General features: G+C 40.9%; 1 protein-coding gene across 6 annotated transcripts in view; it reads left to right on the top strand.

The window, feature by feature from the left end:
- LOC122342944 (deleted in malignant brain tumors 1 protein-like) overlaps nt 1-26,999 on the top strand; it is a 42,597-nt gene extending 15,598 nt beyond the window's left edge. The window contains exons 10-39 of one of the 6 annotated variants that reach the window (XM_043237161.1): nt 2,182-2,226; nt 2,367-2,672; nt 3,055-3,087; nt 4,065-4,109; nt 4,242-4,547; nt 4,930-4,962; nt 9,732-9,776; nt 9,917-10,222; nt 10,605-10,637; nt 11,618-11,662; nt 11,803-12,108; nt 12,491-12,523; nt 13,501-13,545; nt 13,686-13,991; nt 14,360-14,392; nt 16,528-16,572; nt 16,710-17,015; nt 17,674-17,706; nt 19,178-19,222; nt 19,334-19,639; nt 21,421-21,465; nt 22,021-22,326; nt 23,454-23,573; nt 23,665-23,849; nt 24,004-24,164; nt 24,344-24,589; nt 25,500-25,662; nt 26,401-26,503; nt 26,597-26,633; nt 26,672-26,999. In XM_043237161.1, coding sequence (XP_043093096.1) covers nt 2,182-2,226; nt 2,367-2,672; nt 3,055-3,087; nt 4,065-4,109; nt 4,242-4,547; nt 4,930-4,962; nt 9,732-9,776; nt 9,917-10,222; nt 10,605-10,637; nt 11,618-11,662; nt 11,803-12,108; nt 12,491-12,523; nt 13,501-13,545; nt 13,686-13,991; nt 14,360-14,392; nt 16,528-16,572; nt 16,710-17,015; nt 17,674-17,706; nt 19,178-19,222; nt 19,334-19,639; nt 21,421-21,465; nt 22,021-22,326; nt 23,454-23,573; nt 23,665-23,849; nt 24,004-24,164; nt 24,344-24,589; nt 25,500-25,662; nt 26,401-26,502 — 3,983 coding nt within the window. In that variant the 3' untranslated portion in view covers nt 26,503; nt 26,597-26,633; nt 26,672-26,999. The remainder of the gene's footprint in view (nt 1-2,181; nt 2,227-2,366; nt 2,673-3,054; nt 3,088-4,064; nt 4,110-4,241; nt 4,548-4,929; nt 4,963-9,731; nt 9,777-9,916; nt 10,223-10,604; nt 10,638-11,617; nt 11,663-11,802; nt 12,109-12,490; nt 12,524-13,500; nt 13,546-13,685; nt 13,992-14,359; nt 14,393-16,527; nt 16,573-16,709; nt 17,016-17,673; nt 17,707-19,177; nt 19,223-19,333; nt 19,640-21,420; nt 21,466-22,020; nt 22,327-23,453; nt 23,574-23,664; nt 23,850-24,003; nt 24,165-24,343; nt 24,590-25,499; nt 25,663-26,400; nt 26,504-26,596; nt 26,634-26,671) is intronic. The other 5 variants (XM_043237162.1, XM_043237163.1, XM_043237165.1 and 2 more) reach the window with 5 other exon arrangements.
- The last annotated feature ends 748 nt before the right edge of the window (nt 27,000-27,747 follow it).

Genomic DNA, 27,747 nt, shown 5'->3' with positions numbered 1-27,747 from the left:
GACCAGGCATGAAATCAATGGCACAATCATTCGGACGGTGAGGTGGTAATTGAGTTGCACCTTTTTCACTAAAAGCTAAGGCTAAGTCTTAGTATTCAACAGGGAGTTCGAGAGGGACGGAGACTTTTTCTTCAGCGGGGAGTGTTTTAGTAGGTAAGTGGTGCGTGGGAGTGCTCAGACAGTGTTTGCGGCAGTTAGTTGACCAACGTGTTATTTGGCGATCGGTCCAGGATATAGTGGGGTTGTGAGTCTCAAGCCAGGGTAGACCAAGGATGAGGTGATGTTTGGGAGAGTGAATCACAAAGAGGCGTATAGATTCCGAGTGAAGAGGGCTAGCTTGCAGTGTTAGGGGTTGAGTGACTGATGAAATAGTTCCTGATCCGATTGGCCGACCATCTACCGCCGCCACGGCTACATGGGGTTCACATGGAATGAGAGGGATTCTGTTAGATTCCGCAAAGGCTTTATCGATAAAATTACCGGCCGCTCCTGAATCAACGAGGGCTATAGCAGTAATCCATGTCGACTTCACTTTCAACTGAACATTGATTTCGAAAGAATCAGAATGAGTTGGAGGTCTCACTGAAGCAGGTCGCTGGCGCTGGAGACGTGTAGGACAGTAAACTCGAAAGTGCCCGGCTTGACCACAGTAGAGACATAACCGTTCGCGTACTCTTCTCTCTCGCTCCTCCGAGTCTAAATGGGTTGAGCTGATCTGCATGGGCTCAGGTGACGGTGAACGAACAGGGTTTTGAAAAGAGGGAATCGCATACTTGCCGCGGCGTGCTCTGAGAATATTATCCAACTTGATAGTGATTTCCATGACTTCTTCTAGCGATCTGCCCTCATCGCGACAAGCCAGTTCCGCCTGGAGTTCGGTGTTTAAACCCCTTCGATACATCAACTTGAGTGGCGATTCTCCCCAACCTGATTGGGCGGCAAGCGTGCGAAAGGTTACTGTGTAATCGGCAGCAGTGTTGGTACCTTGTGATATGGCGAGCAGCTGGTCTCCGGGTTCTTTCCTTCCGGCTACATGTTCGAAAACCTCCCTGAATTCGCGCATGAAATCATTATAAGAGGGGAAAGACATACGGCGCACCTCCCAAGTGGCTGTGGCCCATTCGAGCGCTCTCCCGGTGAGCAGGGAACAGATCAGAGCAACCTTGCTGTCTTCGGTGGGGTATAAACTGGGTTGCTGGGTAATGAACAAGGAACATTGCAATAAAAAACCCTTACATTTGGAGGATGACCCGTCGAATTTGTCGGGCAAACTGAGATGCGGATCAGGGTTATTTTGAGGCGGCATCAAGGTTGGTTGAGCGGGTTGAGCAGGTGGGGCGGTGTGCTGGGTTGGGTAAGCGGCAGCAAGGGTTAACGCTTGGATCGACCTCACCAGCTCTTCCGTCAACGTGGTGAGCTTATGCAGCTGTTGCTGATGTGTGGCGAGGATGGTAGCTTGGGACGAGACTTCTGACATCAGATGAAACATTTCCGCTGGATCCGTTTGTGGCGAAGTCTTCTGTAATGAATGGTCAAAGACGGTTGGATCCATGTAAGACAGGGTTTAATCGTGGTCAGGCAGGCAGGGTCAAAACAGGAGTAAGCAGAGCAATACAGGAGGTCCAGGAGACAAAAAGATAACAGGCAATAGGTCGGTAGGCAGGCAGAGAACAATCACAGAAACAAACACGGTCAGGGTCGGCAACAGATAATCAAAACAATAGTAAACGCTCGGAATTGCAGTATAAACAAACAAGACTTCGCAAAGAGTGATCGTAGGGAAGTTCCTTATAAAGGCTGAGTCTAATGAGAAACACCTGGTGGCTCTAATCAGCCCAAGGCACGGGGATGTAGGAAATTGAGTCTTTGGCGATCAGTATTCCGGTGAGAGCTCCCTCCGGTGGTGGTCGGAGAGAGCCACAGAGGTGCTGTTCGTGACACACAACAAGCTAAAATTATGAACAAAGCCCACCTTAACAGAGCAATCAATAACGAACCAATGCAACATCTTCATGCAACCTATCAAAGGGCAGGCAATTTAAAAAAAGAGAATAAGAACAATACAATACAGCAAAAAAAGTACAAGGAATTGTCATATCACAGGCCAAAACATTCATTTGAAACAAAACTTGAAGCACTGCAATCAACATAACAATGTTGTGTGTTCATTTCTTTCTGCAGTAACAGCAGTACTGAATATGACTACCTCACAGCCAGGAGTCAGTGGTAATGATGCTGAGGAGGATGAATCTCTATTACTTTTACTAATATATTTAGCTCATTAAAAATACAAACAAACAAGCAAAAATAACTAACAAAAAAACGATGACCCATTCTTCTACATTTATATTGTTTGTAATGAATAGATATCAAGTTGGTGAACGGTCCCAATCTATGTTCTGGAAGAGTGGAGGTTTTCCACAATGGAATCTGGGGAACAGTGTGTGATGATTTCTGGGATGCTACAGACGCGGCAGTGGTGTGTAGAGAACTGGGCTGTGGGATTGCTGTAGAGGCAAAGAGCAATGCTTATTTTGGACAAGGTTCTGGACAGATATGGTTGGATGATGTTCAGTGCCGTGGGAATGAACCTACACTGAGAAACTGTTCATCAAGAGGATGGGGTTTACATGACTGTGGGCACAATGAAGATGCTGGAGTCATCTGCCAAGGTAAGTCAAAGATATTTATACAACTGTCGTATAGCTGTGGTTTATGAATTAATGGTTAATTCTTTTTACATTTCCAACGGCACAAAAAAGTTTTCCAATTATATACCATTTATAACTTTGTATGTTATGTCCAGTTGCTGGTGTAGACTAAAAGAATTGGCCTCGTCTCAGCGTCAATCACTGAGTTTTGTTCTAGTATGCAAAGTCACAGTCTCACTTCATGCATGGTATCTTTGTAGTTGGTTTTCCTAGCATGTTAGAATTCCCCCCAAAATCTTGCTTACTATCAATTTAAAAAGCATTTTCACTGTGAGAAAGATTATACAAATCTAGAAAATTCTAGAATGGTAACGGACTTGAATCATCTGTTTTTCGGTTCTAGGCCAGCCACAAACAAGTACAGCACCATCGACAGGTAATTATGTGCCTTCCTACAAATAGGAACTATAGAGTTAATAACTGAGTTACATCATTATAAAAGAAATTAATTATCATGGTAAGTAACTATTTAAATGTGTCACATAACTTGGATGTCCCCAATATAAATGTTAAATGAATCAAAAATACACAAAATAGAATAAAAGATTATAATCAATAAAATGCATACACAATGAGTGAGTAGCACATAATAGTTAAATGTGTGGGTTATATATATAAGGTGATTTTGTTATATTTACACATGTAAAAAGACTGTTCTGTGAATGCCCAAATTTAAAAGGTCTCATCAGGTATTTCAGTGTCACAGTCCAGAGAGAGGGGATAGAGATCCGTCCAACAGACTCTTTAATTGATCACGATGATGATATGCTCTGTCTTGGACCATAAATCTTGGTTACTTGCCCCAAAATTAAAATTCTCATTCCTGAGTCGGTAATATCAATGTGTTAATGTTGCAAGCTGTACTGTGACAGAGCCTGTTGGATCAGCTTGCCTTGTGGCACCAGGGTCTCCTGGAAAAATTCATGACATCTTGTTGCCTTGGGCCTCTTTGTGGAATTCGGCTCCTTGGGTTTCAATATTCAGATCAAATCTTAAAGTGTTTGATTCTCTTTGATATCTTACAATTTTAATGAAGGCAACTTGTGCTTAAGTCCAGTTTGATCGTCACCAGGAGGAGCAAACCAGGCACTCTCAACTCATTCACGTCCAAGCCACAACAAGCTAAAATTATGAACAAAGCCCACCTTAACAGAGCAATCAATAACGAACCAATGCAACATCTTCATGCAACCTATCAAAGGGCAGGCAATTTAAAAAAAGAGAATAAGAACAATACAATACAGCAAAAAAGTACAAGGAATTGTCATATCACAGGCCAAAACATTCATTTGAAACAAAACTTGAAGCACTGCAATCAACATAACAATGTTGTGTGTCCATTTCTTTCTGCAGTAACAGCAGTACTGAATACGACTACCTCACAGCCAGGAGTCAGTGGTAATGATGCTGAGGAGGATGAATCTCTATTACTTTTACTAATATATTTAGCTCATTAAAAATACAAGCAAAAATAACTAACAAAAAAACGATGACCCATTCTTCTACATTTATATTGTTTGTAATGAATAGATATCAAGTTGGTGAACGGTCCCAATCTATGTTCTGGAAGAGTGGAGGTTTTCCACAATGGAATCTGGGGAACAGTGTGTGATGATTTCTGGGATGCTACAGACGCGGCAGTGGTGTGTAGAGAACTGGGCTGTGGGATTGCTGTAGAGGCAAAGAGCAATGCTTATTTTGGACAAGGTTCTGGACAGATATGGTTGGATGATGTTCAGTGCCGTGGGAATGAATCTTTACTGAGAAACTGTTCATCAAGAGGATGGGGTTTACATGACTGTGGGCACAATGAAGATGCTGGAGTCATCTGCCAAGGTAAGTCAAAGATATTTATACAACTGTCGTATAGCTGTGGTTTATGAATTAATGTTTAATTTTTTTTACATTTCCAACGGCACAAAAAAGTTTTCCAATTATATACCATTTATAACTTTGTATGTTATGTCCAGTTGCTGGTGTAGACTAAAAGTATTGGCCTCGTCTCAGCGTCAATCACTGAGTTTTGTTTTAGTATGCAAAGTCACAGTCTCACTTCATGCATGGTATCTTTGTAGTTGGTTTTCCTAGCATGTTAGAATTCCCCCCAAAATCCTGCTTACTATCAATTTAAAAAGCATTTTCACTGTGAGAAAGATTATACAAATCTAGAAAATTCTATAATGGTAATGGACTTGAATCATCTGTTTTTCGGTTCTAGGCCAGCCACAAACAAGTACAGCACCATCGACAGGTAATTATGTGCCTTCCTACAAAAAGGAACTATAGAGTTAATAACTGAGTTACATCATTATAAAAGTAATTAATTATCATGGTAAGTATTTAAATGTGTCACATAACTTGGATGTCCCCAATATAAATGTTAAATGAATAAAAAATACACAAAATAGAATAAAAGATTATCATCAATAAAATGCATACACAATGAGTGAGTAGCACATAATAGTTAAATGTGTGTGTTATATATTAGATTAGATTAGATTAGATTCAACTTTATTGTCATTACACATGTACAATACAAGGTAACGAAATGCAGTTAGGCACTGCTGTTCCGCACGAACAGACCCGATATATATATTGTGACGGGAGGAGCCAACGACAGACACAGTGGGCGTGGCGTCAGGCCTCGGAGAGGCTTTTTATTGAACAAAATAAATACAAAATAAAGTGTCCAGGGGAAAAGTGTCCAAATAAAAGGGGGAACTGGTGCCCTCATTGTGCTGCAGGGGAAGTGCAAGGTCAGGTAGTGTTCCCGGGGGCAGGGTCCAGGTAAGGGGCGGTGTCCGGCGGCCGCACACGCTCCCCTCTCCTGTTCGGGGCGCGAGGGGCGGTTGTCACCTGGACTACGTGGTCCCACGACGCGCTTCTCTAGCGGCGGGGCGAGCTCCTTCACGCACCCTTCCTGGACCCACTAGGACACCAGCGTGCATGCACGGGGGGAAGAGACCGGTCTCTCGAGGAGAGGCGCATTTGGCATTTACCGTCGTTACCGTCGTTAAGTACTGAACGCGCTTCTCCTCGGAAGACCGGTTTCTTCCCCCGTGCATGCACGCTGGTGTCCTCGTGGGTCCAGGAAGGGTGCGCGATGGAGCTCACCCCGCCGCTAGAGAAGCGTGTCGTGGGACCCCGTAGTCCAGGCAATGACCCCCGTAGTCCAGGCGACGACCGCACCTGTGTAGCGCTGACGGGCCAGGATGCTGAGCCGTTTTATCCCCTTAATCTCTGATGACTGGAGGAAAGAAGCGACGGAGATGCCGCGGAAGAAGTCGCAGCCCCTCGCGCCCCGAACAGGAGAGGGGAGCGCGTGCGGCCGCCGGACTCCGTCCCTTACCTGGACCCTGCCCCCTGGAGCACTACCTGACCTGCACTTCCCCTGCAGCACAACGAGGACACCACTTCCCCCTTTTTATTTGGACACTTTCCCCCTGGACATGTTATTTTGTATTTATTTCTTTGAATAAAAGCCTCTCCGAGGCCTAACGCCACGCCCACTGTGTCGGTCGTTGGCTCCTCCCGTCACAATATATATATAATATGCTGTTCTACATATAAGTGATTTAAGTCCCGTTAAGGTGATTTTGTTATTGTCACGAATGAGCGGTCTGAGGCGTGCGGATCCATTTGCAGGCTTTTATTAAATAAAGACATGGTCAAAACAGGCAGGCGTCCAACAGGGCAAACAGGAGTATCAGAGGCGAGGCAAACACAAAATCCAGTAACAGGCGGTGGTCAGGTCAGGCGGCAAACAATCAGAATATCCAAAGACAGGCACGGTCAAAACCAAGAGAACTAAGACTAAGGAAAACTCGGGAAACAACAACAGAACAGGCGAAACAATGCAACCTGCAGGTGAGTGGCTTGCTACAGTTTTTATAGTCCTGGAACAGGAAGTAGCAGCAGAGGGAGTGATCACAGATCACCCAGGGGTAAGAGCTCCCTCTGCTGGCTTGGTGACATAGCCCCCCTCCTAGGAGCGACTCCTGGCGCTCCATAAAACAAACAAAAAACACTGTGAGCTTGGGAGGGGGTTCCGGGAGGGGGTCAGCAAACGGAATCCAAGGAGGAAGAGATGGAGGGAGGAGCCAGGGAGAAAACAGGAGGAGTCCGGAGCGGGAGGCGATCCAGAGCCCAGCCATGATGGTCAGTGGTGGAGTCGACGGAGGGAGGAGTTTTGGAGAGGTAGTGGCCATCAACCCCATGGGGCCGACCGACGGCGGCGGAGCAGGTGGTCGAGGAGACTGAGGCGGAGGCGGAGAGCCGAAGAGCCAGGGTGACACAGAGGTGCTGGAGGTCCTAGGCGATACCGCAGGCTTCTGCGACTGACACGGAGACGGGGGACAGGAAGGACGCTGCGGAGCCAGAGCGACTGAGGACTGAGGTGGAGCCGGAGGGAAGGAGGAGCCTGACAGAGCCGGTGGGATGGAGGGACGAGGCAAAGCCGGAGGAGAGGAATCCTGAGGCGATGGATGGTCGACGACCGACCAAGGCGTAGCCGGAGAGACGATGGAGCCTGGTGAAGCTGGTGGATTGACGGAGCACGGTGGAGAGGAGGGAGCTAGGAGCCTAAGGGAAGCCGACGGGTCTACAAGCCGAGGTGGAGTCTGGGACTCGGAGGCGGAACGATGAAGCGAGGGATCCTTCACCCACGGCGGCGATGGAGACTGGCAGACCCGTGGCGAGTTCCAGGTGGAGGGCAGAGGATGAGTGCAGGGGTTGCTGGGATCCATTGACGACGTAGCAAGGGTGGTGGGAGGGTGGGAAAACTTGAGGCTTTGCACGGAGGCGCGGGCACTGGAGGCTTTGCACGAGGCGCGGGCACTGGAGGCGGCTCTGGGCAGGCGGCGACCATCTTGGGAAGCGGCTCTGGGCAGGCGGCGGCCATCTTGGGAAGCGGCTCTGGGCAGGCGGCGGCCATCTTGGGAAGCGGCTCTGGGCAGGCGGCGACCATCTTGGGAAGCGGCTCTGGGCAGGCGGCGACCATCTTGGGAAGCGGCTCTGGGCAGGCGGCGACCATCTTGGGAAGCGGCTCTGGGCAGGCGGCGACCATCTTGGGAAGCGGCTCTGGGCAGGCGGCGCCATCTTGGGAAGCATCTGGGCAGGCGGCGGCCATCTTGGGAAGGCTGGGCAGGCGCGCCATCTTGGGAAGCGGCTCTGGGCAGGCGGTGGCCATCTTGGGAAGCGGCTCTGGGCAGGCGGCGGCCATCTTGGGAAGCGGCTCTGGGCAGGCGGCGGCCATCTTGGGAAGCGGCTCTGGGCAGGCGGCGGCCATCTTGGGCAGCGGCTCGGGGAAGGCGGCCATCTTGGGAAGCGGCGCAGGGCAGGCGGCCAGCTTGGGAAGCGGCGCAGGGCAGGCGGCCATCTTGGGGAGCGGCTCGGGGAAGGCGGCCATCTTGGGGAGCGGCTCGGGGAAGGCGGCCAACTTGGGCAGCGGCTCGGGGAAGGCGGCCATCTTGGGCAGCGGCTCGGGGAAGGCGGCCATCTTGGGCAGCGGCTCGGGGAAGGCGGCCATCTTGGGCAGCGGCTCAGGGAAGAAGGCGGCCATCTTGGGCAGCGGCGCGGGGAAGGCGGCCATTACTGGAGTTGATGCTGTATCCTTTTCCTCCTCAACACCCAACGTGAAAGCTGACCCCACAGTCACTAAACCAAACTCAATAAACTGAGCAAGCGACTCACGTAGACCCTCGCGAACAAGTTTTGATTTGAGTGGCTGATTTACTCCCTCATGATACAACTCAATCAATAAGCAGTCAGGTATGTCAGAGAGGTAAGCCATGTCCAGAAACTCTTGCGTATAATCCTCAATTGATCGGGTGCCTTGCTTGAGGGCCAATAAACATCTAGCGAGGGTCCTACCTGGCCATGGATCAGGTGAAAAGCCGCTGGATCCTGGTGTGAGGTTGCATTCTGTCACGAATGAGCGGTCTGAGGCGTGCGGATCAATTTGCAGGCTTTTATTAAATAAAGACATGGTCAAAACAGGCAGGCGTCCAACAGGGCAAACAGGAGTATCAGAGGCGAGGCAAACACAAAATCCAGTAACAGGCGGTGGTCAGGTCAGGCGGCAAACAATCAGAATATCCAAAGACAGGCAAGGTCAAAACCAAGAGAACTAAGACTAAGGAAAACTCGGGAAACAACAACAGAACAGGCGAAACAATGCAACCTGCAGGTGAGTGGCTTGCTACAGTTTTTATAGTCCTGGAACAGGAAGTAGCAGCAGAGGGAGTGATCACAGATCACCCAGGGGTAAGAGCTCCCTCTGCTGGCTTGGTGACAGTTATATTTACACATGTAAAAAGACTGTTCTTTGAATACCCGAGTTTAAAAGGTCTCATCAGGTATTTCAGTGTCACAGTCCAGAGAGAGGGGATAGAGATCCGTCCAACAGACTCTTTAATTGATCACGATGATGATATGCTCTGTCTTGGACCATAAATCTTGGTTACTTGCCCCAAAATTAAAAATCTCATTCCTGAGTGGGTAAAATTAATGTGTTAATGTTGCAAGCTGTACTGTGACAGAGCCTGTTGGATCAGCTTGCCTTGTGGCACCAGGGTCTCCTGGAAAAATTCATGACATCTTGTTGCCTTGGGCCTCTTTGTGGAATTCGGCTCCTTGGGTTTCAATATTCAGATCAAATCTTAAAGTGTTTGATTCTCTTTAATATCTTACAATTTTAATGAAGGCAACTTGTGCTTAAGTCCAGTTTGATCGTCACCAGGAGGAGCAAACCAGGCACTCTCAACTCATTCACGTCCAAGCCACAACAAGCTAAAATTATGAACAAAGCCTACCTTAACAGAGCAATCAATAACGAACCAATGCAACATCTTCATGCAACCTATCAAAGGGCAGGCAATTTCAAAAAAGAGAATAAGAACAATACAATACTGCAAAAAAGTACAAGGAATTGTCATATCACAGGCCAAAACATTCATTTGAAACAAAACTTGAAGCACTGCAATCAACATAACAATGTTGTGTGTTCATTTCTTTCTGCAGTAACAGCAGTACTGAATACGACGACCTCACAGCCAGGAGTCAGTGGTAATGATGCTGAGGAGGATGAATCTCTATTACTTTTACTAATATATTTAGCTCATTAAAAATACAAACAAACAAGCAAAAATAACTAACAAAAAAACGATGACCCATTCTTCTACATTTATATTGTTTGTAATGAATAGATATCAAGTTGGTGAACGGTCCCAATCTATGTTCTGGAAGAGTGGAGGTTTTCCACAATGGAATCTGGGGAACAGTGTGTGATGATTTCTGGGATGCTACAGACGCGGCAGTGGTGTGTAGAGAACTGGGCTGTGGGATTGCTGTAGAGGCAAAGAGCAATGCTTATTTTGGACAAGGTTCTGGACAGATATGGTTGGATGATGTTCAGTGCCGTGGGAATGAATCTTTACTGAGAAACTGTTCATCAAGAGGATGGGGTTTACATGACTGTGGGCACAATGAAGATGCTGGAGTCATCTGCCAAGGTAAGTCAAAGATATTTATACAACTGTCGTATAGCTGTGGTTTATGAATTAATGTTTAATTTTTTTTACATTTCCAACGGCACAAAAAAGTTTTCCAATTATATACCATTTATAACTTTGTATGTTATGTCCAGTTGCTGGTGTAGACTAAAAGTATTGGCCTCGTCTCAGCGTCAATCACTGAGTTTTGTTTTAGTATGCAAAGTCACAGTCTCACTTCATGCATGGTATCTTTGTAGTTGGTTTTCCTAGCATGTTAGAATTCCCCCCAAAATCCTGCTTACTATCAATTTAAAAAGCATTTTCACTATGAGAAAGATTATACAAATCTAGAAAATTCTAGAATGGTAACGGACTTGAATCATCTGTTTTTTGGTTCTAGGCCAGCCACAAACAAGTACAGCACCATTGACAGGTAATTATGTGCCTTCCTACAAATAGGAACTATAGAGTTAATAACTGAGTTACATCATTATAAAAGTAATTAATTATCATGGTAAGTAACTATTTAAAGGTGTCAAATAACTTGGATGTCCCCAATATAAATGTTAAATTAATAAAAAATACACAAAATAGAATAAAATATTATAATCAATAAAATGCATACACAATGAGTGAGTAGCACATAATAGTTAAATGTGTGGGTTATATATATATAAGGTGATTTTGTTATATTTACACATGTAAAAAGACTGTTCTGTGAATACCCAACGTTAAAAGGTCTCATCAGGTATTTCAGTGTCACAGTCCAGAGACAGGGGATAGAGATCCATCCAACAGACTCTTTAATTGATCACGATGATGATATGCTCTGTCTTGGACCATAAATCTTGGTTACTTGCCCCAAAATTAAAAATCTCATGCCTGAGTCGGTAATATTAATGTGTTAATGTTGCAAGCTGTACTGTGACAGAGCCTGTTGGATCAGCTTGCCTTGTGGCACCAGGGTCTCCTGGAAAAATTCATGACATCTTGTTGCCTTGGGCCTCTTTGTGGAATTCGGCTCCTTGGGTTTCAATATTCAGATCAAATCTTAAAGTGTTTGATTCTCTTTGATATCTTTCAATTTTAATGAAGGCAACTTGTGCTTAAGTCCAGTTTGATCGTCACCAGGAGGAGCAAACCAGGCACTCTCAACTCATTCACGTCCAAGCCACAACAAGCTAAAATTATGAACAAAGCCCACCTTAACAGAGCAATCAATAACGAACCAATGCAACATCTTCATGCAACCTATCAAAGGGCAGGCAATTTAAAAAAAGAGAATAAGAACAATACAATACAGCAAAAAAAGTACAAGGAATTGTCATATCACAGGCCAAAACATTCATTTGAAACAAAACTTGAAGCACTGCAATCAACATAACAATGTTGTGTGTCCATTTCTTTCTGCAGTAACAGCAGTACTGAATACGACTACCTCACAGCCAGGAGTCAGTGGTAATGATGCTGAGGAGGATAAATCTCTATTACTTTTACTAATATATTTAGCTCATTAAAAATACAAACAAACAAGCAAAAATAACTAACAAAAAAACGATGACCCATTCTTCTACATTTATATTGTTTGTAATGAATAGATATCAAGTTGGTGAACGGTCCCAATCTATGTTCTGGAAGAGTGGAGGTTTTCCACAATGGAATCTGGGGAACAGTGTGTGATGATTTCTGGGATGCTACAGACGCGGCAGTGGTGTGTAGAGAACTGGGCTGTGGAATTGCTGTAGAGGCAAAGAGCAATGCTTATTTTGGACAAGGTTCTGGACAGATATGGTTGGATGATGTTCAGTGCCGTGGGAATGAACCTACACTGAGAAACTGTTCATCAAGAGGATGGGGTTTACATGACTGTGGGCACAATGAAGATGCTGGAGTCATCTGCCAAGGTAAGTCAAAGATATTTATACAACTGTCGTATAGCTGTGGTTTATGAATTAATGTTTAATTTTTTTTACATTTCCAACGGCACAAAAAAGTTTTCCAATTATATACCATTTATAACTTTGTATGTTATGTCCAGTTGCTGGTGTAGACTAAAAGTATTGGCCTCGTCTCAGCGTCAATCATTGAGTTTTGTTCTAGTATGCAAAGTCACAGTCTCACTTCATGCATGGTTTTTTTGTAGTTGGTTTTCCTAGCATGTTAGAATTCCCCCCAAAATCCTGCTTACTATCAATTTAAAAAGCATTTTCACTGTGAGAAAGATTATACAAATCTAGAAAATTCTAGAATGGTAACGGATTTGAATCATCTGTTTTTTGGTTCTAGGCCAGCCACAAACAAGTACAGCACCATCGACAGGTAATTATGTGCCTTCCTACAAATAGGAACTATAGAATTAATAACTGAGTTACATCATTATAAAAGTAATTAATTATCATGGTAAGTAACTATTTAAAGGTGTCAAATAACTTGGATGTCCTCAATATAAATGTTAAATGAATAAAAAATACACAAAATAGAATAAAATATTATAATCAATAAAATGCATACACAATGAGTGAGTAGCACATAATAGTTAAATGTGTGGGTTATATATATAAGGTGATTTTGTTATATTTACACATGTAAAAAGACTGTTCTTTGAATACCCGAGTTTAAAAGGTCTCATCAGGTATTTCAGTGTCACAGTCCAGAGAGAGGGGATAGAGATCCGTCCAACAGACTCTTTAATTGATCACGATGATGATATGCTCTGTCTTGGACCATAAATCTTGGTTACTTGCCCCAAAATTAAAAATCTCATTCCTGAGTGGGTAATATTAATGTGTTAATGTTGCAAGCTGTACTGTGACAGAGCCTGTTGGATCAGCTTGCCTTGTGGCACCAGGGTCTCCTGGAAAAATTCATGACATCTTGTTGCCTTGGGCCTCTTTGTGGAATTCGGCTCCTTGGGTTTCAATATTCAGATCAAATCTTAAAGTGTTTGATTCTCTTTGATATCTTACAATTTTAATGAAGGCAACTTGTGCTTAAGTCCAGTTTGATCGTCACCAGGAGGAGCAAACCAGGCACTCTCAACTCATTCACGTCCAAGCCACAACAAGCTAAAATTATGAACAAAGCCCACCTTAACAGAGCAATCAATAACGAACCAATGCAACATCTTCATGCAACCTATCAAAGGGCAGGCAATTTAAAAAAAGAGAATAAGAACAATACGATACAGCAAAAAAGTACAAGGAATTGTCATATCACAGGCCAAAACATTCATTTGAAACAAAACTTGAAGCACTGCAATCAACATAACAATGTTGTGTGTTCATTTCTTTCTGCAGTAACAGCAGTACTGAATACGACGACCTCACAGCCAGGAGTCAGTGGTAATGATGCTGAGGAGGATGAATCTCTATTACTTTTACTAATATATTTAGCTCATTAAAAATACAAACAAACAAGCAAAAATAACTAACAAAAAAACGATGACCCATTCTTCTACATTTATATTGTTTGTAATGAATAGATATCAAGTTGGTGAACGGTCCCAATCTATGTTCTGGAAGAGTGGAGGTTTTCCACAATGGAATCTGGGGAACAGTGTGTGATGATTTCTGGGATGCTACAGACGCGGCAGTGGTGTGTAGAGAACTGGGCTGTGGGATTGCTGTAGAGGCAAAGAGCAATGCTTATTTTGGACAAGGTTCTGGACAGATATGGTTGGATGATGTTCAGTGCCGTGGGAATGAACCTACACTGAGAAACTGTTCATCAAGAGGATGGGGTTTACATGACTGTGGGCACAATGAAGATGCTGGAGTCATCTGCCAAGGTAATACAATTGTCGTATAGCTGTGGTGTATGAATTAATTTTTTTTTTTTTTTACATTTCCAACGGCACAAAAAAGTTTTCCAATTATATACCATTTATAACTTTGTATGTTATGTCCAGTTGCTGGTGTAGACTATAAGAATTGGCCTCGTCTCAGCGTCAGTCACTGAGTTTTGTTTTAGTATGCAAAGTCACAGTCTCACTTCATACATGGTATCTTTGTAGTTGGTTTTCCTAGCATGTAAGAATTCCCCCCAAAATCTTGCTTACTATCAATTTAAAAAGCATTTTCACTGTGAGAAAGATTATGCAAATCTAGAAAATTCTAGAATGGTAACGGACTTGAATCATCTGTTTTTCGGTTCTAGGCCAGCCACCAACAAGTACAGCACCATCGACAGGTAATTATGTGTCTTCCTACAAATAGTAAGTGAGTTAATAACTGAGATACATCATTATAAAAGTAATTACCATCGTAGGCAAATATTTAAATGTGTCAAATAACTTGGATGTCCCCAGTATAAATATTAAATGAATAAAAAATACACTAAATGGAATAAAATATTATCATTAAACATTGTACACTAAGTTACGCTATTTTAACATTTCTGTGGGACAATGAGAGGGACGCCTATCAAATTGAATATATTATTGTATATTATCAACTCTCTATGGGCACATTGGGAATAGAATCGCCATAGTATTTTTTGTAGCATTATAATATTATCAAATTTTATTCATTAGAATAACCATTAATGTATATTTGCGATTCTATAAAAAAGGATAAAAAAAAGAAAAATAATTGTCATAAACTGTAACAAAGGCACCAGGCTGAGTTAGAATCCATATGCGGTTGTTTATTAAGGACAAGACAATAAACAGTACGATTGATACACAATAATGAAGAGAATGGTGGTAAAGTTATTGGAGGGTGGAGGAAATGAGTGGATGAAATGCGTTAAGTGTCTTAACGGATTGCAGCTTGGTGAGTTGCACCTGGTAACTTTTCATCAGTTCATTCTGGTAAGCGAACGCTGCTGGAAGATTAGATACTTTCGCTGGATTCGTGGGTGGTAAAGTATTCTGTAATGAAGGCACAGAGGCTGAGTTAGAATCCATATGCAGTCGTTTATTAAGGTCAAGACAACAAACAACTAGGCAGGTAGAGAGTTAGCCACACAAAGGCAGTCCGATCCATCAACATGTACAAGGGAATATCCAAAAGGCAAGGTAAGGAGTCACAATCCAATCAGGCAAACAATACAAAGGGGCAAAACTGAGAATCAAGAAAACAGGTAACCAGGCAGAAATCATACACAGGATAATAGGTAGAACGCTCAGTAAGGCAGGTGAACTGGCAATACGTTGAGCACATGTTGAGTCTTGAGTTAAAAAGCCTTCAAGCAGGAAATTATCACAGTAGAAGCAAAAGGATGAGTATAGCTAGTACTCAGGTGAGGGCTCCCTCTGCTGTCGGGCATTACATAAACGAAACTGTGATACCATGGATTCTACTTACTAATAATATCATAAAATGCACTTGGATTTAAACTAAGATTTGAGCTGGTGGGTTCATTAATATTTATCATGTTTTCTGTGTTCTTTCGCATTGATTTGCTGAAATTAAACAGGTATGACAATAGGAGAGAGCCAGAATAATTCCATGGAAGCTTGGTTGGCTTTCTTTTGAGCAGGGAAGTTAAAGGGGCAGCGACAGTACTGTAATCTCTGAGGAATCTGCAATAAAAATTTGCAAATCCCAGGAATAGCTGGAGTTCGTTGACAGTCTTGAGTTGTGGCCATTCTGTGACTGCCTTTACCTTGGTGTCATCCATCTTAACACCTTGATGGCTGATATGGTAACCCAGGAAGGAAGTCTTAGAAACATGAAATTCACACTTCTCCGCTTTAACATAGAACTGGTTCGGAAGTAGTCTTGAAAGCATGGTCTTGACATGGTTGACGTGTTCTGCCTCTGTTTTGGAATAAACCAAAATGTTGTCAATGTAAGCCACCATGTATTTGTTCAAAATGTCCTTGAAGATCTCGTTGATGAACGACTAGAGTCAATGATGTTACAGAGTCAAAGTGAGTCGATGGTACGCCAAATACAGATATGTTACATTGCGCATCCATTAAGATGAACTGAGCCTGTAATAAATGATTTAGTGGTCAGTAACAGTAACGGTGTTGTAACGGTGAAACAGTAATTTGTTTGAATGAAAAATAATGCTGTTAGTAATGCAGTTTATTTATTACAATGTTTTATTTCCGATCCCTGATGAAAAACTATTACATTTATTAGAGCATGTCTTCGGGGGAACAAACAAATGGACTAGAAAAGAAAAAAAAAATCAAACCTAACTGAATAATCAATTACAAGTACAACAAACTTACGTTACTTCCTAATGAAAAACAAAGCCCTAATAAGCAAATGAAGTACATGGAAAGGTTATAGCACAGGTCAAAACATTAATTTGAAAATAAATGCACTGCAATCAACATAACAATGTTGTGTGTTAATTTCTTTCTGCAGTAACAGCAGTACTGAACATGACTACCTCACAGCCAGGATTCAGTGGTAATGATGCTGAGGAGGATGAATCTCTATTACCTTTACTACTATATTTATCTCATTAAAAATACAAACAAACAAGCAAAAAAAAAGCTAAAAAAGATGACCCATTCTTCTACATTTATATTGTTTGTAATGAATAGATATCAAGTTGGTGAACGGTCCCAATCTATGTTCTGGAAGAGTGGAGGTTTTCCACAATGGAATCTGGGGAACAGTGTGTGATGATTTCTGGGATGCTACAGACGCGGCAGTGGTGTGTAGAGAACTGGGCTGTGGGATTGCTGTAGAGGCAAAGAGCAATGCTTATTTTGGACAAGGTTCTGGACAGATATGGTTGGATGATGTTCAGTGCCGTGGGAATGAATCTTCACTGAGAAACTGTTCATCAAGAGCATGGGGATCACATGACTGTGGGCACAATGAAGATGCAGGAGTCATCTGCCAAGGTAAGTAACGGCACAAAGTTTTCTAATTGTATACCATTTATGGCTGAATTACAGGGTCAAGATCACCAGCGACCTTAGGTGACCTTAGGAAAAGCTACCTTAGGACTACATTTAGCTTCATTTATAACTTTGTGTGTTATGATCAGTTGCTGGTGTAGACTAAACGAATTGGCCTCGTCTCAGCGTCAGTCGATGAGTTTTGTTCTAGTACGCAAAGTCACAGTCTCACTTCATGCATGGTATCTTTGTAGTTGATTTTCTTAGCATGTTACAGACACATGGTTTAGAGAATTCCTCCCAAAATCTAGCTTGCTATCAATTTAAAAAAACATTTTCACTGTGAGAAAGATTATACAAATCAGGAAAACCATTCTGGAACTTGAACTGTGATGAAGGGTCAGAGACGTCCGGAATCATTTGCAGCTCTTATTAAGAATGGTCTAACAGGGAGTGAGTCTTTGTGATGAATAAGAGTCAGAGCACTGCTTATGAAGGGCAGGGGTAATGAGGCACACCAGGGCCTTAGATTAGACCTAGGTACGGGGAATTGTGATCAGAATTCACGCGAGGGTTCCCCTTTGGCGGCGATTGGAGAGAGCCACAGAGGAGAGGTTTGTGACAGTAACAAACTTGAATCATCTCCCCTTTTCTGTTCCAGGCCAGGCACAAACAAGCACACCACCAACGGCAGGTAATTATGTGCCTTTAATTGACATTAAATTAAGTTGTGAGAAAAGTTTAGCAGGTAATATGGAATAATGTGATGATAACTGGGATTCTGCAAATGCAGTAAAATCCAACAGTTTACCTTAGATACAGTTGGTTAACGTTACTTAAATGTTTTACTTACTAGGTTGCATTAAGTTACAGTAACTTTCAAGGTAAATAAAACTATTAACTTACTGTTTTGAGTGACATTTACTTAAAATATTCAAGTAGCCACAAAGGAACCAATGACATCAATAAGTAAGAGGCAGTGGTGCACTAATATGTTTTTTATGTGCAAAATAATAACAAAAGAAGAAAAGAAAAAAATATTTCAACAAACATGCCATAAGCCACTGTAATGAGGAGGCAGAAGCTGGAGTTGAATCCTAACAATGTCTAGTGTCCAAAAAAAGAAAATTATTAAAATTATTAGAGATTGTGAGATATCATGTAGAGCATGTCTTCGAGAGAACATGCAAAAGGACTAGAAAAAAAAGTAATTAAGGAATCTAATTGAATAATTAAATTAAATATAGAACAAACTTACTTTACTTCCTAATGAAAAACAAAGCTCAAATAAATCCACAAAAAAAGTAGCGGGACACCCCCATGCTCTGTTTAACAGTGTGTGCTTGTAACGTAGACGAGGAGGCTGCGTTTGTATCCATACGCAGTAATTTATTGGGTACAAGACAAAAGAAAGATAATAAGGCAATAATAAGGCAGTCAGCAATAATAAGGCAGTCCGATCTGTTAACAAGTGCGTGGGAGAGTCCAAAGGCAAATTCAGGGAGGCAGGAAATGGGTTAATAAACAGAGTAACAGTCCGATTAGGCAGCTAAGCAAAAGAGCAAATCCAGGAATCGAGAAACAGGTAACCAGGCAAATATCATACATTAGAGTAACAGTCAGAATCAATGGAAGGACCGCTCGGTAAGGCAGGTAAACCTGCAATACCTCGCAATGGAACACATGGAGGACCTCTGGTTAAAAAGCCCTCAAACAGGAAGTAGGTGCAGAGGAAGTCAGAGGGTTGAGCACAGCTAGTACTCGGCCGAGGGTTCCCTCTGCTGGCTTGGAGTTAAAGTGCTTTCACGTCAACAAATATGACCTCTATTTTATTCGAGGCAACATTTGATCCAGTTTGATAGTGGATAGTTTGACAGCAGGAAACCAGGAACTGTCAACTCATTCACGCCCAAGCCACAACAAGCTAGATTCATAAACAGGGCCCACCTGAACAATTAAACCAATAACGCGCCAATACCACATCTTCATGCAACCTAACGAAGGGCAGACAATACATGGAAAAAAAGAAACAGAACAATGCAATAAAGCAAATAAAATACAAGTAATGGATATAGCACAGGCCAAAACATACGAAAACAAAAAAATACGAAACTTGTAGCACTGCAATCAACATAACAATGTTGTGTGTTCATTTCTTTCTGCAGTAACAGCAGTACTTAACACGACTACCTCACTGCCAGGATTCAGTGGTAATGATGCTGATGAGGATGAATCTCTATTACTTTTACTAATATATTTAGCTCATTAAAAATACAAACAAACATGCAAAAAAACTAACAAAAATTGTTTGTAATTTATAGCCATCAAGTTGGTGAACGGTCCCAATCTATGTTCTGGAAGAGTGGAGGTTCTCTACAATGGAATCTGGGGAACAGTGTGTGATGATTTCTGGGATGCTACAGACGCGGCAGTGGTGTGTAGAGAACTGGGCTGTGGGATTGCTGTAGAGGCAAAGAGCAATGCTTATTTTGGACAAGGTTCTGGACAGATATGGTTGGATGATGTTCAGTGCCGTGGGAATGAATCTTCACTGAGAAACTGTTCATCAAGAGGATGGGGATCACATAATTGTGGGCACAATGAAGATGCTGGAGCCATCTGCCAAGGTAAGTAATGGCGCAATAAAGTCCAATTATATACCGTTTATGGCTGAATTACAGGGTCAAGATCACCAACGGTGACCTTAGGAAAAGTCTATCCAAAGCTATGACTACATTTAGCTTCATTTATAACTTTGTATGTTATGTCCAGTTGCTGGTGTAGACTAAAAGAATTGGCCTCGTCTCAGCGTTAGTCAATGAGTTTTGTTCTAGTATGCAAAGTCACAGTCTCACTTCATGCATGGTATCTTTGTAGTTGATTTTCTTAGCATGTTACAGACATATGTTTTAGAGAATTCGCCCCAAAATTTAGCTTACTATCAATGTAAAAAACATTTTCACTGTGAGAAAGATCACAAATCAGGAAACCCATTCTGGAACTGGAACTGTGATGAAGGGTCAGAGACGTCCGGAATCATTTGCAGCTTTTATTAAGAATGGTCTAACAGGCAGTGAGTCAACAACGATGTCAGGTATATTGCAGGGAAAACAGAAACCGTAAACCGCACCAGGCTTGGGTCAGGGCAGGCAGCAAAACGTGTCTAAGCAGAGAGATCAAAGAGGCAGGCAGCAAACAATCAGGAAACAAGAGATCAGTCTAAATCACACACAGGCAAACAAAAGATAGATAAACGTTCAGAATTCTAAGCCAGGGCAAGGATAAAACTTTGTGATGAATGAGAGTCAGAGCACTGCTTATGAAGGGCAGGGGTAATGAGGCACACCAGGGTCTTAGATTAGACTTAGGTATGGGGAATTGTGATAAGAATTCGGAGGAGGGTTCCCCTTTGGCGGCGATTGGAGAGAGCCACAGAGGAGAGATTTGTGACAGTAGCAAATCTCCCCTTTTTTGTTCCAGGTCAGGCACAAGCACAGCACCATCGGCAGGTAATTATGTGCCTTTAATTTACATTAGATTAAGATCAAGTTTAAACACAAAAAGTTTATCAGGTAATATGGAATAATGAGATGATAACTGGGATTCTGCAAATGCAGTAAAATCCAACAGTTTACATTAGATATAATTGGTTAACTTCACTTAGTTTTTTTATTTATTATGTTGTATTAAGTTACAGTAACTTTCAAGTTAAATACAACTATTTACTTACTTTTTTTGAGTGACATTTACTTAAAATATTCAAGTAGCCACAAAGGAACCAATGACATCAATAAGTAAGAGGCAGTGGTGCACTAATATGTCTTTTATGTGCAAAAAAACAACAGAAGAAGAAAAATAAAATTCAACAAACATGCCATAAGCCACTGTAATGAGGAGGCAGAAGCTGGAATTGAATCCATATGCGGGCATTTAATAAGTACAGGGGTGGTAATCACAAATGTTAAGGCAGGCAGAGATATCAACAAGTTCAACGGGAATCCAAAGGACAGTGGTCAAGAAACAGGCAATGGGTCTATACCAGTTTGTGAGTCCAATCAGGCAAACAACAGAAGGGTAGGTCTTGGAATCGTTAATCAGTAAAACAGGCAGAGATCATACACATTGCAGGTAAACAGAACAATGAGATAGAACACTTGGTAAGGCAGTAGAACTGGCAATTCTACGCATCGTGCTCATGGATGGCCTTTGCTTATAAAGGTCACAAACAGGAAATTCAGGTAGAGCGAGCAGAGGGGTGGAGTGCTGCTAATACTTTTTGTTCCAATAAGTAAAGTTGCAGCTTCACTTCTGGCTCTGCATCTTTGCAGTCAACTTTCTTAGCATGTTAAAGGCAAACGTTGTAACATATAACAGTGTTGCATATTTGTGTGTTCATGTCTTTCTGCAGTAACAGCAGTACCGAACACGACTACCTCACAGCCAGGAGTCAGTGGTAATGATGCTGAGGAGAATGTATCTCTATTATTATTACCAGTGTTGGGAGGGTTACTTTGGAAATGTAATAGGTTACAAATGACAAATTACCCAACTTAAAATGTAATTTTATAAGTAGTGTAACTTTTCAATTACTTTATTAAAGTAATGTAACATATTCGATTTGATTGGAGTTTAAATATTTGAACGCAAAGCTTCCATGAAGAAAGAGGTTGCTAGCGAGCGTCAAGTTTAGACAGACATTTAAGGTATACGGTGTAGTCATACCACTTTTGTTACACAAGTTTTCACCACATAAGTAATGGAGTACTAATATTTACAGTACTTGTTGATTATCTTGTAACACAAGAGAGCGAGTTCACCATACCAGGATGATAGAATTAAGAAAATTGCACACATAATTTAATTTAGTATTAATTTTTTATTACGAAACGCAAAACAGTTACTCCCCAACACTGACTATTACTACTATATTTATCTATATAATACGAACAAACAAGCAAAGAAAAATTATGACCCATTCTTCTACATTTATATTGTTTGTAATGAATAGCTATCAAGTTGGTGAACGGTCCCAATCTATGTTCTGGAAGAGTGGAGGTTTTCCACAATGGAATCTGGGGAACAGTGTGTGATGATTTCTGGGATGCTACAGACGCGGCAGTGGTGTGTAGAGAACTGGGCTGTGGGATTGCTGTAGAGGCAAAGAGCAATGCTTATTTTGGACAAGGTTCTGGACAGATATGGTTGGATGATGTTCAGTGCAGTGGGAATGAATCTTCACTGAGAAACTGTTCATCAAGAGGATGGGGATCACATAATTGTGGGCACAATGAAGATGCTGGAGTCATCTGCCAAGGTGAGTGTATGGCTGTGTTTTATGCTCAACAATTTTTTCTAATTATACAGTATTTATGCCTCAGTTTTGGTGCCAAGATAACCAATCACAACTATATAGCCACATAAACTGTCTAGTACATTTGGTTAATAATAGCACCCTTATTGCAATTCATAATAAAAGTATTAATTTCTCATAAATTTTCTACAACTATCAAAAATAGCAAATGAAAAAAATAATAAAAACAACAACATTGATATCAATTAGTGGGTTAAAACATCTTACCTATGGCGCTGGTAATGTAATTAAATTGCAACAAAAATTCCTGAAATATTGGGACAAAACTTGAATAAAATAGACTTTCAAATCACATGATAACACAATATTTGATTCACAATGGAACATAAAAAAGTTTAAACATGCACTTTCATCCATTAAATGATCTCATTTTAAAATTGATGCCTGCTACAGGTCAACAAAGGTCTGAAAAAGCAAGATTTTTTTAGCCCTTTGATTCAAATTCAGCTGGGAGAACATGTAGTAACTAATTAAGCAAACTAAAAAGAGTGAAATGGTTACCTTATGAAATTAATTCCTCATAAATCTTGAACATCAGGAACAGGACAGTCATGTCCTACTTGATAGAGAGTCTGACCTGTAACCCAAAGGTTATATCAAAGTTTTACATCTGAAAGAGAGGTGTATCTACGCATATCTGAGAAATTATTTTAAGATCACTTTTAGGATGATTTCTGCGCAACATTTATAAATGAGGTCCCAGATCTTTCACCTATAGAGGGTGTATGGCACATCATTCATGCAAAAATATGTCGAAGATGACTACAAACTCTTCAGCAGCTTGAAAACTGTATCAGGCAAGAATGGACCCGACACCAAAGGTCCAACACCAAAACTCCATAAAATCGTAACCTCAATTCCAAGGAATCTTTAAACTTCTTTTCAAAACAGAGATGCTACACCATGGTAAACATGCCCCTGTCCCAGCTATTTTGAGACATGTACAAGGTGTAAATTTTGAAATGTTCATTTTGTGCATGAAATTTTACAAATTTCTGGAATTGCAGTTGTAGTTTGTATGAATTAGAAATGTTCCAGCTGCTTTATTCATTATTTGGTTTACCTCTTAGCTTTCAGTGACCCTTGTTCTGAGCTCAACTGCACTGAACATGAATGGTGTGGAGAGAAAAATGGAGTTTATGGCTGTTTCTGTAACGAGAGTCATAGAAGACATGACCCAGACTCATTTGGTTTGACTTATTGCAACAATTCAAATCTAAATTTTAAGTAATCAATCAAATTTTTATTAAAGGTACTTTTGTGTTCTTACTCCTTTGTCAGATTTCTCTGAGGTTTGTGAAAGCAGCTCTGGATCCATGTCTCTGTCTCGTTGTCAACTCTTTGAGGCTGGTTTTGCTATTAACAATTTACACCTCAATGACCCCAGCTGCAGAGGAACAGTCTGGAATGGCAGGGTGGAGTTTTATTTTGACAACAATGAACACATCTGTGGTACAAGTCTTGTGGTATGAGATATTATGTATAGTATATGCTATTTAAACACTCATTTTAATAAACTGAATAACCTTAAGTTCAACTAAGAGTTCCAAGCTTTTTAAAAACCCTTTCCAACCTTTTTTAGAGTTGAATTAAATTTTAACTAAAATGTTGTGTTCACAGGCCAATGGCACCCATTTCATGTATGAGAACTTCATTTTTGGAACTTCAGGCTCAACTGAAGGTCCCATCAGCAGGAAGAAAATTCTGAAGCTAAATTTCAACTGTATATATCCCCAAACCCAAACACTTTCTATGAATATGGAAATCAATCCACTAGAGAGGTGGGAAAGGTGTCCTGTCTGTGTGCCAATTTATTTCACAGAACAACAACAAAAAACATATGTTAATTTTCTGTAAACAAAGAGCACATATGCTACTGTATAACCCTAAAATAGAGTTGTTAAATTGATACTGAACGTAAAATTTTTTCCACACCTCCACTTTACTGTTATTTCCACAGCATTGTCCACAAGAAGCTTCCTGCAGGTCAAGGGAGATATCAGGTCAGGATGGTTCCATTTCAGGATGCAGGGTTTTCCCAGTTCTTCAATGGAAGTGTAAATGTGGAAGTGAATCAGCAGATATTTGTGGAAATTCGTGTTGAGGGGGTTGATAGCCGTCAGTTTGCCACAGTGATTGACAAATGTTGGGCGACACCTGAGAATGATCCTCAACACTCTGTGCACTGGGACCTTATCAGTGGAGAGTAAGACTTTGATTGTGTTTGAGTTAGTGTAAGATCTTAAAAGCTACAATATCAACACTTTATTTTGATGCTTTACAAGACAGAATTATAATTTTTGGGACTTTCTGAAAGAAACCACTATAAATTGGGCAATTGTCCTATCGGTAAGCCCTGCTCCCTTAGTTACTGTTGCTTCCTCTGACAAACAAACAGGGTTGCTCACTGTCTTACAATTAAAGCTGCAGTGTGAAAAACTTGTCCCGTGATGTTTTGTATATGACAACATCCCGAAGAAACACTATTGATGTACCACAAGGAATGAAGTGAAATGTAGACCTTTGTTTGTGTTTTGACCTACATTGGATAAGATGGACTCACAATACCTTAGACTCACAAACATTTCAGCCAGTGATACCCAGCTGAAGCATAAGATAACAATAACCTTCTGCTTGAGCAGACGAAAATTGTAAGTTAATAAGTGTATGACAACCAGAAAATTAAAGTTTTTGTCTTTATTTGGATTGAGGTTGAATGCTTAGGGATATTTAGTTCTGTTTTGTACAGATTCAGGAAATGGAATAAAATCAATTACATTGCTTATCATCTCAGGATACATTGAATCAGTGTTAGAATTACCCCAGACACATCGTTTTTCCTTTTTTTAAGCATAAACCCCATAAAAATGACGCAAGCTTCCAATGTTTCTCTATGACACTGAAACAAATATCTGAGATCTGCGTTCCATGCAACTGCTGTTCAACTGCCATTGGCTCATCTGCGTTCGGAGGGAGGAGGTTACCGATAGGCCAATTAGTGATTTTGCAAATGATTTTATTTATTTTATACATAGTCCCAGGTTCATTTATTCTCCACACATTATTTATAAAGTTTAAGAAACTGACTTGTTGTTTGTCGCTTCTGATATTCTAAGGTGTCCGAGTCCAAACGATGAGACAGTGCAGCTGCTGCAGAATGGAGTTTCCGTATCCAGCCATTTCTCTTTCAGGATGTTTGTCTTCAGTGCAAACTCCACAAAGGTTTACCTGCACTGTACTGTTTACCTTTGCCTTCTGACAAGAAATCACTGCTTAACTGTGAGTTTACAAACTGATATATTTTTTATATTTTTTTCAACGTGGTTACAGTAGTTTTGTGTGTGTGCATGTTTATTGTAAAATTCCCCTTTAAAGGTGTCATTGACACAAAAGTAAATAAAAAAAGTTACATTCATGCCAATACAAAACATCATTTTCTCAAAGATAAACCTAGAGTAAGAGATGCATACTATGAGCCGATCTGGCTACGGAATCGCGCCTGTTATGTTACTCAGACCAGACAAAAATCTTCAAACCATAAAAAGACCTTTTGGTGTTTAGTGTTTCAGTGCTTCAGGGTCAACAGGACACAGTTTAACAAAGTTTTTAAGTTTTCTGTGAAGTTGAGACCTTAAAAATGATACCAAACATGAAAGAAACAACAGGTTCACAAGACACATGGTATAATGTCTTATTCTTAATGATCTTTAAGCCAAGAAGAAGGAGTTGAGGCAGGAAGGGCAGAGGTGAAGAGGGTGTCGTAAAACAACAGAGAGAGAGAGGGTGTTGTTTGCTGTCTTTGAGAAGGGACCTCCAAAGAAACTAAGGATTTCAAATTAGTTTTATTGCACGGCAGGTTTTTGGTTTACTTCCATAAGGAAATCAATTTGTGCCTTACAGATCTGTCAGTTTTGGCCACTATCGTATGGATATTAATTTAAAGAATAACTCTCATCTAATCATCTAAATGCATAAATAATACACAGCTTAACTATCATGTACTTTATTCTCTTTTAGCAATGCGACTCTGGATCCCACTGGAGAGAGAGCAGGTCTGCAGAATTCCACGACAGTGCTTCCCTTTCCATGGGTCCCCTAATGTTGTCTGAGAGGAATTAAGGTATTTGTTCCCCATCTAATTAAGTTTTAAAAATATGCTATATGTCTGTTTTGAATTCATTGTTTATCACTTCGTTATATTCATTGTTCACAGATAATAAGGCCCTGTGCAACAGAAGATATCTACGGCTTCACGTCTGTCTGGTTCTTTGATTATATTTTTTGTTTCTCTGCTAAGCGTTCTGATTGTTTTCTATCATCTACTTTATATTTTTTCAAAGAATATTCCTTGTTTTATATATTTCTCAAATCTCTCTAATGAATGCGATACTACCTTGCTACAATATAATGCAAATCATGCTCTTAAGATACTTTTTTGTTTTTTTAGTAAATTCTGTTTTTCAAACCAGCACATATATATTGTTCATTATGAAGTGCATTATTATGGGAGCCATTTGGTCCAAATAACGTGTTTAATGTGTGGGGTACAATCATTTTATGCAGGCATAATTCTCTTTATCTATGCTATAATACAAATAAACAAACATTGTATTGTCTCTGTGATTTATTGTTTATGCTTTGCTTCCCATGCTGTGGGCTAATATTGCCCTTCCAGAATGTTCCTCCTATGGATAGAAACAACAAAAAGCAATATAGCCTTTAAATATTTGAGGGATAAATATTTGATTTGGGAATTATTTAATTCTGCAGATTGGGCCAAAATTTGTAATGGCATATTCCCAATGTGCACTCTTTCTTTACAAGAACAACGTTTCAAAAATGTTCATAGAATTTACTTCATATAAGACATATAAGGGTGCACATCATGTATTCTGGTCCTGTGATCGCATCCAACCATTCTGATAAGGGTTCACTTAATGTTTTATTTCATCTCCTTCACTGTATTTGTTGAATGACATTCCTAAAGATCTCTTTGACTCCAAGCCTTTGTTTAAAACCCTTTCATTTTTGGCTAAAAAAACATTCTATTGAAGTGGTCTACACCCCAGGTTCCAACTGTCACTATGTAGAAACCCCAGCTGTCTTGCTTTCTTCCTCTGGAGAAATTAACTTAAAATTAAAATTAACTCAATCATAAGTTGGACAAATTTTGGAGACTTTAAGAACCTCTTTGTTTGTTTTTACTTTCCTGTCATCTGTTGGTACACAAATAATATTGTATGGTGTTTGGTTAATAGTTTAAAAATGAGAAAATTCTGAGAGGAATATTTTGCCAGATAAAGTGAGCAGGAGAGAGAATGGAGTTTAAAGACAGACGGGACTACACTGTAGAATGAAAGAATG

This window comes from Puntigrus tetrazona, chromosome 4 (assembly GCF_018831695.1).
Source record: "Puntigrus tetrazona isolate hp1 chromosome 4, ASM1883169v1, whole genome shotgun sequence".
Classification (NCBI taxonomy): domain Eukaryota; kingdom Metazoa; phylum Chordata; class Actinopteri; order Cypriniformes; family Cyprinidae; genus Puntigrus; species Puntigrus tetrazona.
This window is presented reverse-complemented; position numbering and strand designations above follow the sequence as displayed.